The 15,118-nt window shown below is 33.7% G+C and overlaps 1 protein-coding gene across 10 annotated transcripts in view; it reads right to left on the minus strand.

Annotated features, from left to right (window-relative positions):
- Positions 1–6,003: 6,003 nt before the first annotated feature.
- LOC129788971 (dual specificity calcium/calmodulin-dependent 3',5'-cyclic nucleotide phosphodiesterase 1-like) overlaps positions 6,004–15,118 on the minus strand; it is a 155,009-nt gene continuing 145,894 nt past the window's right edge. For all 10 annotated transcript variants that reach the window (XM_055825517.1, XM_055825515.1, XM_055825522.1 and 7 more), the window contains 5 exons: positions 13,362–13,433; positions 13,117–13,294; positions 12,276–12,866; positions 11,464–11,959; positions 6,004–11,335 (listed from right to left, as the gene is read on the minus strand). In XM_055825517.1, the coding sequence (XP_055681492.1) occupies positions 11,259–11,335; positions 11,464–11,959; positions 12,276–12,866; positions 13,117–13,294; positions 13,362–13,433 (1,414 nt within the window). In that variant the 3' untranslated portion in view covers positions 6,004–11,258. The remainder of the gene's footprint in view (positions 11,336–11,463; positions 11,960–12,275; positions 12,867–13,116; positions 13,295–13,361; positions 13,434–15,118) is intronic.

The raw sequence follows: 15,118 nt of genomic DNA on the forward strand, positions 1-15,118 counted from the left end.
TTTAGCGATATTATCGATATCATACGAAAACTATCGATGGGAAACTGTAGAGCTTTGACAATTGCAAAAAAATTCAGGAAATTCGGAAAGTTTCAAATGCCGGTTTCCCAGTGCAGTGAAAACTTTTTTTTCACGTGAAGACATGAAGACCGGAAGTTTGCATTTTCTTTCTATAAAAAAAAAAACATCAAGGAAGTGTCTAAAGTGAGGGAAGCACCAGAGAAGGTAAGAAAAATATTCCATTTTCTGCACAGAAAAAATTATCTGACCAATCTCGCAACTTTTGCGATAAGTATCATTTAGTCGACGCACGTTTATGAACTTTTCAAAGCTTTCAACGCTTTCAAAGCTTATTTATTTTCCCGCGTTTTTTTCTGAATCATTTATGCATCCCCTTCTCCATTGCGTCTAGAAGCGAAAAACTGATTTCAGCCAAAAATAAGTCCTTTTCCCTTGAAGTTTAGACAAATTTTTGGCTAAAATCAGTTTTTCGCATTTTCTGGCTCTCCTGTTGATTTTTGAGCAAATCTGAATGGATTTTTGGGTCATCCCGTACCTGCAGGTTCGTCGATGAGCCTGATCGATATGTGCAAAAGGGAAGTTTCAATTGCAAAAAATAAGAATTTTCAATTTTTCTTTTGAAGTTTAGACATATTTTTGGCTAAAATCAGTTTTTCGCATTTTCTGGCTCTCCTGTTGATTTTAGAGCAAATCTGAATGGATTTTTGGGTCATCCCGTACCCGCAGGTTCGTCGATGAGCCTGATCGATATGTGCCAAAGGGAAGTTTCAATTGCAAAAAATAAGAATTTTCAATTTTTCCCTTGAAGTTTAGACAAATTTTTGGCTAAAATCAGTTTTTCGCATTTTCTGGCTCTCCTGTTGATTTTAGAGCAAATCTGAATGGATTTTTGGGTCATCCCGTATCCGCAGGTTCGTCGATGAGCCTGATCGATATGTCCCAAAGGGAAGTTTCAATTACAAAAAATAAGAATTTTCAATTTTTCCCTTGAAGTTTAGACAAATTTTTGGCTAAAATCAGTTTTTCGCATTTTCTGGCTCTCCTGTTGATTTTAGAGCAAATCTGAATGGATTTTTGGGTCATCCCGTACCCGCAGGTTCGTCGATGAGCCTGATCGATATGTGCCAAAGGGAAGTTTCAATTGCAAAAAATAAGAATTTTCAATTTTTCCCTTGAAGTTTAGACAAATTTTTGGCTAAAATCAGTTTTTCGCATTTTCTGGCTCTCCTGTTGATTTTAGAGCAAATCTGAATGGATTTTTGGGTCATCCCGTACCCGCAGGTTCGTCGATGAGCCTGATCGATATGTGCCAAAGGGAAGTTTCAATTACAAAAAATAAGAATTTTCAATTTTTCCCTTGAAGTTTAGACAAATTTTTGGCTAAAATCAGTTTTTCGCATTTTCTGGCTCTCCTGTTGATTTTAGAGCAAATCTGAATGGATTTTTGGGTCATCCCGTACCCGCAGGTTCGTCGATGAGCCTGATCGATATGTGCCAAAGGGAAGTTTCAATTACCAAAAATAAGAATTTTCAATTTTTCCCTTGAAGTTTAGACAAATTTTTGGCTAAAATCAGTTTTTCGCATTTTCTGGCTCTCCTGTTGATTTTAGAGCAAATCTGAATGGTTTTTTGGGTCATCCCGTACCCGCAGGTTCGTCGATGAGCCTGATCGATATGTCCCAAAGGGAAGTTTCAATTACAAAAAATAAGAATTTTCAATTTTTCCCTTGAAGTTTAGACAAATTTTTGGCTAAAATCAGTTTTTCGCATTTTCTGGCTCTTCTGTTGATTTTAGAGCAAATCTGAATGGTTTTTTGGGTCATCCCGTACCCGCAGGTTCGTCGATGAGCCTGATCGATATGTCCCAAAGGGAAGTTTCAATTACAAAAAATAAGAATTTTCAATTTTTCCCTTGAAGTTTAGACAAATTTTTGGCTAAAATCAGTTTTTCGCATTTTCTGGCTCTTCTGTTGATTTTAGAGCAAATCTGAATGGATTTTTGGGTCATCCCCTACCCGCAGGTTCGTCGATGAGCCTGATTGATATGTCCCAAAGGGAAGTTTCAAATACAAAAAATAGGAATTTTCAATTTTTCCCTTGAAGTTTAGACAAATTTTTGGCTAAAATCAGTTTTTCGCATTTTCTGGCTCTCCTGTTGATTTTAGAGCAAATCTGAATGGATTTTTGGGTCATCCCGTACCCGCAGGTTCGTCGATGAGCCTGATCGATATGTCCCAAAGGGAAGTTTCAATTACAAAAAATAAGAATTTTCAATTTTTCCCTTGAAGTTTAGACAAATTTTTGGCTAAAATCAGTTTTTCGCATTTTCTGGCTCTTCTGTTGATTTTAGAGCAAATCTGAATGGTTTTTTGGGTCATCCCGTACCCGCAGGTTCGTCGATGAGCCTGATCGATATGTCCCAAAGGGAAGTTTCAATTACAAAAAATAAGAATTTTCAATTTTTCCCTTGAAGTTTAGACAAATTTTTGGCTAAAATCAGTTTTTCGCATTTTCTGGCTCTTCTGTTGATTTTAGAGCAAATCTGAATGGATTTTTGGGTCATCCCGTACCCGCAGGTTCGTCGATGAGCCTGATCGATATGTCCCAAAGGGAAGTTTCAATTACAAAAAATAAGAATTTTCAATTTTTCCCTTGAAGTTTAGACAAATTTTTGGCTAAAATCAGTTTTTCGCATTTTCTGGCTCTTCTGTTGATTTTAGAGCAAATCTGAATGGATTTTTGGGTCATCCCCTACCCGCAGGTTCGTCGATGAGCCTGATTGATATGTCCCAAAGGGAAGTTTCAAATACAAAAAATAGGAATTTTCAATTTTTCCCTTGAAGTTTAGACAAATTTTTGGCTAAAATCAGTTTTTCGCATTTTCTGGCTCTCCTGTTGATTTTAGAGCAAATCTGAATGGATTTTTGGGTCATCCCGTACCCGCAGGTTCGTCGATGAGCCTGATCGATATGTGCCAAAGGGAAGTTTCAATTGCAAAAAATAAGAATTTTCAATTTTTCCCTTGAAGTTTAGACAAATTTTTGGCTAAAATCAGTTTTTCGCATTTTCTGGCTCTCCTGTTGATTTTAGAGCAAATCTGAATGGTTTTTTGGGTCATCCCGTACCCGCAGGTTCGTCGATGAGCCTGATCGATATGTCCCAAAGGGAAGTTTCAACTACAAAAAATAAGAATTTTCAATTTTTCCCTTGAAGTTTAGACAAATTTTTGGCTAAAATCAGTTTTTCGCATTTTCTGGCTCTCCTGTTGATTTTAGAGCAAATCTGAATGGTTTTTTGGGTCATCCCGTACCCGCAGGTTCGTCGATGAGCCTGATCGATATGTGCCAAAGGGAAGTTTCAATTGCAAAAAATAAGAATTTTCAATTTTTCCCTTGAAGTTTAGACAAATTTTTGGCTAAAATCAGTTTTTCGCATTTTCTGGCTCTCCTGTTGATTTTAGAGCAAATCTGAATGGATTTTTGGGTCATCCCGTACCCGCAGGTTCGTCGATGAGCCTGATCGATATGTGCCAAAGGGAAGTTTCAATTGCAAAAAATAAGAATTTTCAATTTTTCCCTTGAAGTTTAGACAAATTTTTGGCTAAAATCAGTTTTTCGCATTTTCTGGCTCTTCTGTTGATTTTAGAGCAAATCTGAATGGATTTTTGGGTCATCCCCTACCCGCAGGTTCGTCGATGAGCCTGATCGATATGTCCCAAAGGGAAGTTTCAATTACAAAAAATAAGAATTTTCAATTTTTCCCTTGAAGTTTAGACAAATTTTTGGCTAAAATCAGTTTTTCGCATTTTCTGGCTCTTCTGTTGATTTTAGAGCAAATCTGAATGGATTTTTGGGTCATCCCCTACCCGCAGGTTCGTCGATGAGCCTAATCGATATGTCCCAAAGGGAAGTTTCAATTACAAAAAATAAGAATTTTCAATTTTTCCCTTGAAGTTTAGACAAATTTTTGGCTAAAATCAGTTTTTCGCATTTTCTGGCTCTCCTGTTGATTTTAGAGCAAATCTGAATGGATTTTTGGGTCATCCCGTACCCGCAGGTTCGTCGATGAGCCTGATCGATATGTGCCAAAGGGAAGTTTCAATTGCAAAAAATAAGAATTTTCAATTTTTCCCTTGAAGTTTAGACAAATTTTTGGCTAAAATCAGTTTTTCGCATTTTCTGGCTCTCCTGTTGATTTTAGAGCAAATCTGAATGGATTTTTGGGTCATCCCCTACCCGCAGGTTCGTCGATGAGCCTAATCGATATGTCCCAAAGGGAAGTTTCAATTACAAAAAATAAGAATTTTCAATTTTTCCCTTGAAGTTTAGACAAATTTTTGGCTAAAATCAGTTTTTCGCATTTTCTGGCTCTCCTGTTGATTTTAGAGCAAATCTGAATGGATTTTTGGGTCATCCCGTACCCGCAGGTTCGTCGATGAGCCTGATCGATATGTGCCAAAGGGAAGTTTCAATTACCAAAAATAAGAATTTTCAATTTTTCCCTTGAAGTTTAGACAAATTTTTGGCTAAAATCAGTTTTTCGCATTTTCTGGCTCTCCTGTTGATTTTAGAGCAAATCTGAATGGTTTTTTGGGTCATCCCGTACCCGCAAGTTCGTCGATGAGCCTGATCGATATGTGCCAAAGGGAAGTTTCAATTGCAAAAAATAAGAATTTTTAATTTTTCCCTTGAAGTTTAGACAAATTTTTGGCTAAAATCAGTTTTTCGCATTTTCTGGCTCTCCTGTTGATTTTAGAGCAAATCTGAATGGTTTTTTGGGTCATCCCGTACCCGCAGGTTCGTCGATGAGCCTGATCGATATGTCCCAAAGGGAAGTTTCAATTACAAAAAATAAGAATTTTTAATTTTTCCCTTGAAGTTTAGACAAATTTTTGGCTAAAATCAGTTTTTCGCATTTTCTGGCTCTCCTGTTGATTTTAGAGCAAATCTGAATGGTTTTTTGGGTCATCCCGTACCCGCAAGTTCGTCGATGAGCCTGATCGATATGTGCCAAAGGGAAGTTTCAATTGCAAAAAATAAGAATTTTCAATTTTTCCCTTGAAGTTTAGACAAATTTTTGGCTAAAATCAGTTTTTCGCATTTTCTGGCTCTCCTGTTGATTTTAGAGCAAATCTGAATGGATTTTTGGGTCATCCCGTACCCGCAGGTTCGTCGATGAGCCTGATCGATATGTGCCAAAGGGAAGTTCCAAATGCAAAAAATAAGAATTTTCAATTTTTCCCTTGAAGTTTAGACAAATTTTTGGCTAAAATCAGTTTTTCGCATTTTCTGGCTCTCCTGTTGATTTTAGAGCAAATCTGAATGGTTTTTTGGGTCATCCCGTACCCGCAGGTTCGTCGATGAGCCTGATCGATATGTCCCAAAGGGAAGTTTCAATTACAAAAAATAAGAATTTTCAATTTTTCCCTTGAAGTTTAGACAAATTTTTGGCTAAAATCAGTTTTTCGCATTTTCTGGCTCTTCTGTTGATTTTAGAGCAAATCTGAATGGATTTTTGGGTCATCCCCTACCCGCAGGTTCGTCGATGAGCCTGATTGATATGTCCCAAAGGGAAGTTTCAAATACAAAAAATAGGAATTTTCAATTTTTCCCTTGAAGTTTAGTGTGAAAGGTTTGTGAGGTTTTTTACGAAAAACTTGATTTTTGAAAATTCTCATTAGAGCTTTAGAAGAATAAAATATTTAATTAATTATGTATATTCTAGTTTTATAAAAGATAAAGGAGATAACTTACGATATTCATAATTTTGAACATGCAGACACAATTTTCCATTAATCATCGTATTACTTTTGGTTGCTTCTGGATGAAGAAGTTTTAAATACTTACCGCAATATTTCCATAAATTCACACCTTTCGCAGCAAAATAAATCTGCTGAGAAGAAAATGTCTCAAGCTTAAATCTTTCTCAAGTTTTCAACGTAAATCTTTTCACGGGAACTAACGTAGAATAAAAGATCTCAAATAATTTGTACACAAATTTCTAATACTTTATTTACTTTTTTTTACTCATGAAGTTCCTCATCTTTAAATATGTATTCTTTTACCTAGAGAAAAATGTATAATGTAATGCCTATATTTACAGGAAGTTTAAAAAGTACTCTCATAATAACTTTTCATTTTTTTATCATTTTATCATAGATATGCTATCGCTCTCGAAAATGTTCATCAGGCAATAAAACTTATTTAGTAACTTTTTTTTTAATTCCTATTTTCTGTTTTTCTTTTCATTAGAGGTACAACGAAAACAAGTATTTTTTAAAGTTTCTCTATTTTTTTTTACATTTTTCGTGTGGAAATCTTTCTAGTAAAATTCGGTTATTTTAGAGATTTTTTTCATTTATTTCTTTAACTGTAATAGTAGATGAATTTCAATTAATAGCAAAAACATTTTGCTGAATATCCTTTAATTAGTTTCTTATGCAGTGAGATAGGAAGGCGGTTTTTTTTTGAAAATTCCATTTTCTGCTTTCAATGGGTTTATTTTTTTTAATTAATTTTATTAAATCTGTACTAGTTGTGTGCTTTTTGTGAGTGATACAATTTATTTTTATATAAGACATCCCTTCTCATTGATTCCATCCATTCTATATAATAATAATCTTTAAATAGATTCTTTTTTTTTGTAATATTTCTCTACCTTAATAAAGCTATGATCCCAATTTCAGCTGATAATGGTACCTTACTGATAAGCTACGTCCCCATTGCTCGAATGTCTTGCGTTGAAAAAGCTCATGAAGGTAATTTTTTAAAAGGGGGGTCAAAGTTTAGTTTTTTTTCCTTGAAAACGCCCCCGTGTCCTTTGCCGCAAGAAAAGGCGAGCAATGGAGAAACTTAAACGACTGGTCCCTCAATCAGACATTTAAAAGAAAATGAAGATTTTTCAACATGTTTTAGATGTCAATGTTTTTTATATTTGTATAACAATTATGCAATATATGCAAATATGCTCTCTTTTAAAATTGAAAGAAAATGTTTTTTTTTATAGAAGTCTCTTCACATGAATATTTAATTACATAATTTTTCCCCTATTTATTTAAAATACTTTTTTTTTATCATATTAACTCTATATTTTCTTCCCTTTCTAAATTTTCTTTATCTACACGTTCACAATGATTTTCCATCAATGCCATGCAGCACTTTTTTTTTCTTCGTGAAAATGAGCTTTTTTTCACCAGAAGAACTTTTTCTTTTAATTCTTCTGTGATTCTTTTTGAAGATAAATTTGTTCCCAGTAGTTTTATAATTTGCAATTTGCATGATATAAAGGGAGCGACGGGGATTCTGGGGGATGGGGAAAAAGAAGAAAATTATTAATTTTGAAGTTTTGTTGGTTGATTTTTGCTTTATTTTCATTAATTGGTAAGAGCCGTTTTCTTGTTTTTTTTTTTTCAAAGGAAAATCTGAATATTTAAATGGTTTTAGTGAGGTATTATACGAGTTTCATTAATATTTAATGAGCAATAACAAGTAGGTATATATTTTTAAATATAGAACATATTTAATGGCCCTGAAAAATTATTGGAAAAATTAATGAAAACAAGTTGAAAAATTTCAGGAAATATTTTTTTCTCATTTTAATTAAAAAAATTCAATTGAATTCTCTTTTTTTATTAAAACCTCAAATCTATTTTGCAATATACGTTACTAATTTGTGGAAATTTTATTAAAAGTCTCTCAATTTTCAACGGAAAAAACATAATTATTTTCCTGCTGATTCTATTGTAGGGAAAAAGGTTGAAAAATTAATTTTCCTCAATTGATTTTTGTTCCATCATACCGTCCAAGATTTTCGTTTGTTGTCTCCTTGTATGTTGATAAAATCATAATATTCATATATAGGGGAGGATGTCAAGGGGGATGAGATGTATATAGGGAGATTGTATTTACATGGGGTGTGGGTGGAAAAAGCTCATACGCTGACCAGAGAAAGCACGTAAATATGTAATTCCCTTTGATCATGAAATGTTCCTCTCTTTTAGCCCTAAAAATGTGTATTATTTTCTCCAGCAGGGAAATTTGATTTCTGTTGATAAATTTTGCATTTAATATTATGTATGTATAATACTTTATTTCTTTTTCTTTGGAAAAGCTCAATTTGTTAGCTTTATTTATTGTTCCCCTTTGATGGGAAATAAATCCACTTATAATGGCATAATTGGAAGAACTGGAGTTTAAAAGTTTTTTTTCTTGCAAAACAATGGCATTAGCTTTTAAGTTAGACAATGAGCCTGAATGGCGGAGGGAAAAGAGGAACAAACGGGTAATTATTTGTTACGAAAAAGCTCCCCAAAATCCACTTTCCTTCCGTATTTAGTTCATCAAAAATAAACTTTTTACTTGAGAGCTTTTCTTCCCACGCATCCACATAGAACCAAAATCATATGTCACAATGTGGTAAAGTTCTTCGGAAAGTATTTTATCTAATTCGTTGAGACATAAGGGATGAAGAATTTCAAGGGATGGGGTGGGAAAAGTTCCCAAAAATGGCCATACCCTGATTCCCAATTTTATCTCATACATTTTACATTAGAGCTAGAGCTTTATCACGACGCAATATAGCTTTTTGAGACTGAAAAACCACCATTGAGTGGCGTAAATTGAAATTTAAAACAGTTTAGGGGATGGCAGAGGGGTGGGGGGAAGTGTTTTCACCCAAAGTTTATTGATTTTCCACGTGTCATATCAAATCTCTGCTCTCTTGGTGATTAAATTGAAACCACACTGAAATGCTGTCCATTCACATCTGCACATGCCATGGACAAATGCAAAAATATGTTGGGCTATTAATATAGAAGTAGGGGAGACTTGGGTGTAGGTTGATTGTTATGTAAAGTTCTGGAAAAGCTCGGGAAAAGTTCTTTGATTCGAGCTTCGAAATCGAGCAACAAAATTTCAGAAATTTTAGCAATTTAAAAATTGAAAAGATGCGGATAAGCTCAAAAAAATTTTTTTTTGCTATTTTATTCCTTATAAAACCATTTCTTTTAGAGAATTTTTTCTCATACAAATTTTTGACCAACTTTATCCTCATCTTCTCCTATATGTAGTTAACTCATTGGAGAATTAACATGGAATTTGGGAATGTTCCGGAATTTACAAAATTGTTGATTTGGGATTAAATTAAAGTCAAAATCAAGCTTGATTTAATAATCAATTAAAAAGTGCATTGATTCATGATTTGATTAAATAGGTTTTTCAGGGCATTGAAATGTCCTAAAGAGAAAGCTTTGAGATTGAATTTTCAACAAAGAATTAATGGATCAAATTCAAATAAAAATGCTCTAATATTTCAAAAAAAAAAAACAACTCTATTTTCCTTTCAATTCAATAAAATCATGATTTAATGGTATAAATAGCATGGACAGATGGACTTAATATATTATGTATTTATGCGCATGGTTAGCAATTCATGTGGGAAAATACATATTACAAACAAGGTCAAATGAATAAGGATAAATTTGTATAAGAAAGTAAAGGAGGAAACTTCTTCATTTGATGATTATTTCCCCTAAACTTTCACTTTTTCCCCATTTTTTCGATTAATACAGAAACGGTTGATTAAATTCATGGTAATTTACAAAAAGGAGATAAAGGATGTTTTCCTTATTCCTTCAATACAAGAGGGCGGATTTAGATATAAGTTTGTGTGATGCGTAATTTCAAATTCTAAACGAATTCATGTCCTTCTCCCATTTTGGTTCCAATTAAAACGAATGAATTCGACCACAATTTAAGGAATATTTTTTCTTATCATTTTACAAATAATTTATACATAACTAGCCTCATTTTTTCTTCTAAGAATATATTCCTCGTGTTTCATCTTTTTTTCCGGCAAAATCGAACCCTCCGTAAAACGTTTATATATATAATTTATCTTGAAAATTGCTATTTATATACATTTTCTTATCAATCCCTACTGTGCTATAAGACTTGCTGTTTCTCAATTACATCCTTATAATTATTTACTTTTACATTGTTTTTATTTAATTTAATTTGTATCCTCATTTTTTATACAATTTACAATTCGGACGAGTGCTTGTGATGGGCATCAGCAACAGATTATTTTTATTTTTATTTAAAGGTAAAATTTATGAAAATTTACCTTCTATTTATACTATTTTATGTAATTCTTTAAAATAGGCTCATTTATTTTTAAGACTGCCTCATATTCATATGGATATCTTACACGAATCATATTGATCATGTTTAAGATGAATGGCGAAAAAATATAATTTTTGTGTTTTTAATTTCATTAAAATTTTTATTATTTCAATTCATCGTATTTAAAGTTTCAATCTTTATTTTTTTAAACATTGGAGAAATCCAAATGAAAAGGAATTTAGTGGAGTGAATTTTGCATAATTAGACAGTTTATTTGTTAATTTTCCTTCCAAATGGTTTAGGTACATTTTATAGGCGTTCAAGTAATTAAGGAGGTGAACTCATCTTAATTGCACAGAATTTGAAAATAGTAGGGGTATTCACAAGAAATTTTATGCAAAAACGTTAAGAAAGTAATGATTTTCTGAGGTTTCTAAATAAATAAGAGATGCTGATAAAATAAATTAAAAGCTTTCAATTTCAAATTTAATTCAGTTTGAGGTTTGAAAAGTTAGTGTGTCAATTAGTTGCGCATTTAAAACTTTAAATTGAACTTAAATTTTATTTAATAGGACAAAAATCTTCAAACGTGGTGGAAGAAACTCTTGAAAACTTTTCATGTGTCAGTATTACGCGGAATTTTTTGGATTTTTTTATTCTTCAAAAAGACAGCAAAATTTTGATATTAATTTTTCGCTTTATGTACCTCTATGTAAATTCATGTTTTATCGTTATTTATTCTACCTGGTTACGCCTTCATTCCATTTTCTTAACTTAATATTTACTGTCTTTATACACAGTGTGTTTCTCTTCACGTTATTTTATTAAATTTATATCAAAGAAAAAAAAATGGAGAGGAAAATGAAAAATCACTGCCAGAGTGAATTGTGTGTGCTTTTTGCTTTATTCATTTTATCTACCTACATAATTCTCTATATATCTATATATATAGTTAATAATTTACATTGTTAATAGGAATTTTACGGTGCTCTTCCTAAACAGTAAAATGTTTTTTAATGCACTAAAAAATACATGCCTAAAAATTTGTTATCCTTCATGGTGCTGTATTGCAGTGTCATTAGACATTTTGGTGAGAGAGAGTCCCTTTCTTTATTATTAATCCTTGGTGGTTGCCGGAGGATCACCTTCATCCTCACCCTGTTCCGCCTCTGAGGCTGCTCTGGCTTCGGCATCTTTTTTTTGCGTGAGTGTGTAAATGAATTTTGTCGGGACCACGCAAATGGGAAGGGGGTGGATTATTAAATATTCAAAATTTAATTCATCAGAAAAGTGGGAAAAAATATTTTTTTTTTGCACCTACCTCTTATTGCTTGCTCCTTCCAAATCTTCTTATTCTCCGCCAAGCAAGCTATCCATGGCTTCTTGATGATGAACCTCGAACGTTTGTCGTCTGAGTAACTTTTTGGTGGTTCAGCATCTTCGTGAATTGTTGGCTCTGCCATTGAGAGACTCCGCCCTGATTCACTCGATTCATCCTGCGATGCCGTCGATGGGGTGCTTTTGCACTGAAGCGGTGGGGCAATGGGTGCAAGAACAATCTCCAGCATGTCCGCACATACAGCCATACTGGGCTCAACGATGAATTCAATAAAACCAATTTGAGACTCTGCCACAAGGGTTGTCTTGCGGTCACAGAGGGGACTGAAGTCCAGGCCAAGTTCGCGCTCGAGGTCACCCTGGCGGAAGAACTCCTCAAGGAGGAGCATCGTCCAGCGATGGTGGATGTTCCACTTCTTTGCCGGATGGGAAATATCACAACAGTGCAGCACCATAGCCAGAGCTTTCGATTTGTCCACCTGAAGGGTGCAAAAAATTATTTTATATGAAGCATTAAGCTTTTCTTATTCATTTATTGAGAACTTTTATTTGAAAAAAAAATCATATTTATGAGATTAGATTATCATATTAAAATTTTCTAAAAGGATATTCATTTAATCGAGCTTTCACTAAATATGTATAATTTGAGAAAACTTTTGTATCGATGAAGACGCCTTGTGGGGTTAATGGATTTTTTTTAAAGTTCTCATAGAAACAATTTTTTTTCTTGAAACAGACAACGAAAATAATGGAAAACGAGAAGCAATGAGGAGAAAAAAAAATAAGAAACTTTACCTGAGGATCACCGAGAGTAAGTAGATTCCGCATATTCTTTATTTGTTGGAAGTGGAAGGACATATCAGTCGCTAGCACCATGTCAATGACGAGAGAGCGCAGCTCCCTAAATTCATCACGCGTGAGATTCTGAAGGACATTGCACTCATCTTCCTTGAGGACACGGAAGGCAGCACTGAGATGATGATTCTCAAGTACGGCTCGATCATTGTACAGGAGTGCCGTGTCCGAGCCGGACTTCACGTGGAAGTTATTTGTGGTTCCCGTGTGCTCGTAGTCATGAATGAGGGCAGCCAGGAGTGTGGCGAAGATCTCCAAATCCGTGAGCCAGTGCATAAGACCCGTCTGGCATAGGACATGGTGAACAGTCTGTGCCACATCGGCTGCATGGAGATTATTGTGGTATGGATTGCGGAAGCGACAGTAACCCTCCTCGATGCGATTGAGGAAGACCTCGAGCAGGGCTGGTGGCACCTTGAACTTGTGAATCATTCCGTAGCGATTTAGTAAGTCATAGCCTAAGTATTTCACTGGTTGGGAGTTGCCAGCCTCCGCCAATGCAAATACATCGAATGACCAATCATCGAGAGTCTGAAAAATTCACAAATATTTTTAAGGAATAGTTAAAATGAAAGAAAATTCGTTGCAGAAATTTAATTTTTCAACCAAAAGAGAAAAGGTTTCATACTCCATTTAGCTACTAAATTGGCTTCAATGAGAATTCACAAAATGAACTTAATATTGATGATTGAATTTCCCCTCCGGGAGGAATAAAAAGTTATAGAAGATGAAAGATTCTGCCTGCATAATTGAATTGATAGCCATTTTTCGGTGCTATTACCTTGAGCACTTTAACAACTTCCGGTGGAAATTGCATGAGAGCTGAATTTGAGACTCGTCGGTAGATTCGATCCACGAAAATTCCAGCACGAATAGCATGAGCTACAGAACGAAATTTTGGCTTTTCATCCGCCTTCCGGCGTGTCGTTGCCAGTTGTCGAGTAAATGTACTCTGAAGCCTTAAAAGATAAAAAGGAAAATTTTATTTAAATTCAAATTGAACTTTCTTTTGACTTTATTTCTTACCAAGCTCTAACTTCTTGAGGCACAGCATCCGGTTGGACTTCCGATAGTTCGTCATCTTCATCAGCTAGGCGCCTATTTGTGATTGGGAAGAAATTGTAAGAGAGAAAATAAATGTTAGTTGAATGTTGCAGAAACAAAATGGGGGAAGAAATTAAAAGAAAAGCAACGAAAAAACTTTTATTTTAAGGGAAATAGGTATATAAAAAACACAAATAATAAAAATAAAATACATGTTATTTTTCTTTAAAGAAAAAATAAGTATATGTATTTAAGAAAACCTGAATGTTACTGCGTGAAAACATAAAATGACTGAGAGTGAGTTAAATTAAATATAAGAGGAAAATTTGTTGAGGGAGCAAAAATTAATTTCGCTGGTAAACATGCATCTAAAAAGATGTTTCCTTCTCAGTCATCTCCTTTTTTTGGCTGCTTCTTTGAGGGGTTTCTTGTACAATTTGCTTACTAGTCAATACTCACCCTGATTACCATCATTTTCTTCTATCACAGAGGTATTTTCTTTGATCTCTCTCTTTCTCTTTTAATTTATATTATATCCTATACACACGCAATTTTTGTGAATAAAAAGCTCACCCTCAATTATTTTTGATTATTTTCTCTTTTCAAATGGGAATTGCGAAACAAAAGCAAGATTTTCTACTCTCAATGTATAGGACTTATGGTATTCATTTCAATTTTTAATTGGCCTCATTAGTGTTTGTATATAGAGAAAATTTTGTGATTTTATGTGGGTGAATGAAAAAGATTTTTCGTGTGATGTGTGAGACGTTTTGTGGGATTAATTGGCAAAATTTTCAACGCAAAATTGTGCTTCTTTTTGTAAAGCTCTCTCTGGGCGGGATATATAAATTTTTTCAAGCATATTGAATACAAGTAAATTACAATACAAGCAGAACATGCAGTGATAAAATTTTACAGTCTTATGATAAGAAAATTTTTCTATTGATCAAAAGGAGAATTTTCTTATCAACAAATTGTATCCACGTCTAACTTCTAGATTAAACGTGAAGAATTATTTATTTTGTCACTTCAACAGACAAATTTTCCCAAAAGCTCCATTGAGAAATAGATAATAATAAAGTTTCCAAGATTTGAGCTTTTAAGAGAAGAGCTTTCTTGGTAAATACTGCAATTTATTTACCAACATAAAAATTTTATACAATAATTTGACTAGACGCTCGTTAAGCTTTAATTAAGCAAACTAATAGCTTAGTACTGAAAGTTAGCAAAGCTCAGCAGATTTTTTTTCTATTTAATTACATACTTAATTTGGTCATAAATGAATATTATTAGGCAATGAATTAGGTATAGGCACCTATATCCTATTTGAATCATAAATATAATCATAAACTGATAATTTTATCAAGTAAACTAACCATAATTCAGTGAACACGGCTGAATATTTCGGAAATGATATACTTTAATAACATTTTCATGATGTTCATTAACAGGATATAATGGCAATTTAATTTTGTTTGCTGGAGCAACATTTAAGCTTTATTAGTTGCAAGTTTAAATGATGTGCCGGTGGGTATCAGATTTACTCACTCAAAGGCACCTTTACACACGTTAAATGCAGGTAATTTGACAAATGGAACTTGACATGGGTGAAGGAGATAAAGGTCTCGTATTATCAATTAACATTAGGACAAAACAAGAGCTCTCTATGTGGACAATAAATCTCACATTTCATTTGAAAGCAATTTTAAAGGTCAAATCTACACAAACTGAGATGAAAA

Source organism: Lutzomyia longipalpis, chromosome 2, assembly GCF_024334085.1.
Source record: "Lutzomyia longipalpis isolate SR_M1_2022 chromosome 2, ASM2433408v1".
Taxonomy (NCBI): domain Eukaryota; kingdom Metazoa; phylum Arthropoda; class Insecta; order Diptera; family Psychodidae; genus Lutzomyia; species Lutzomyia longipalpis.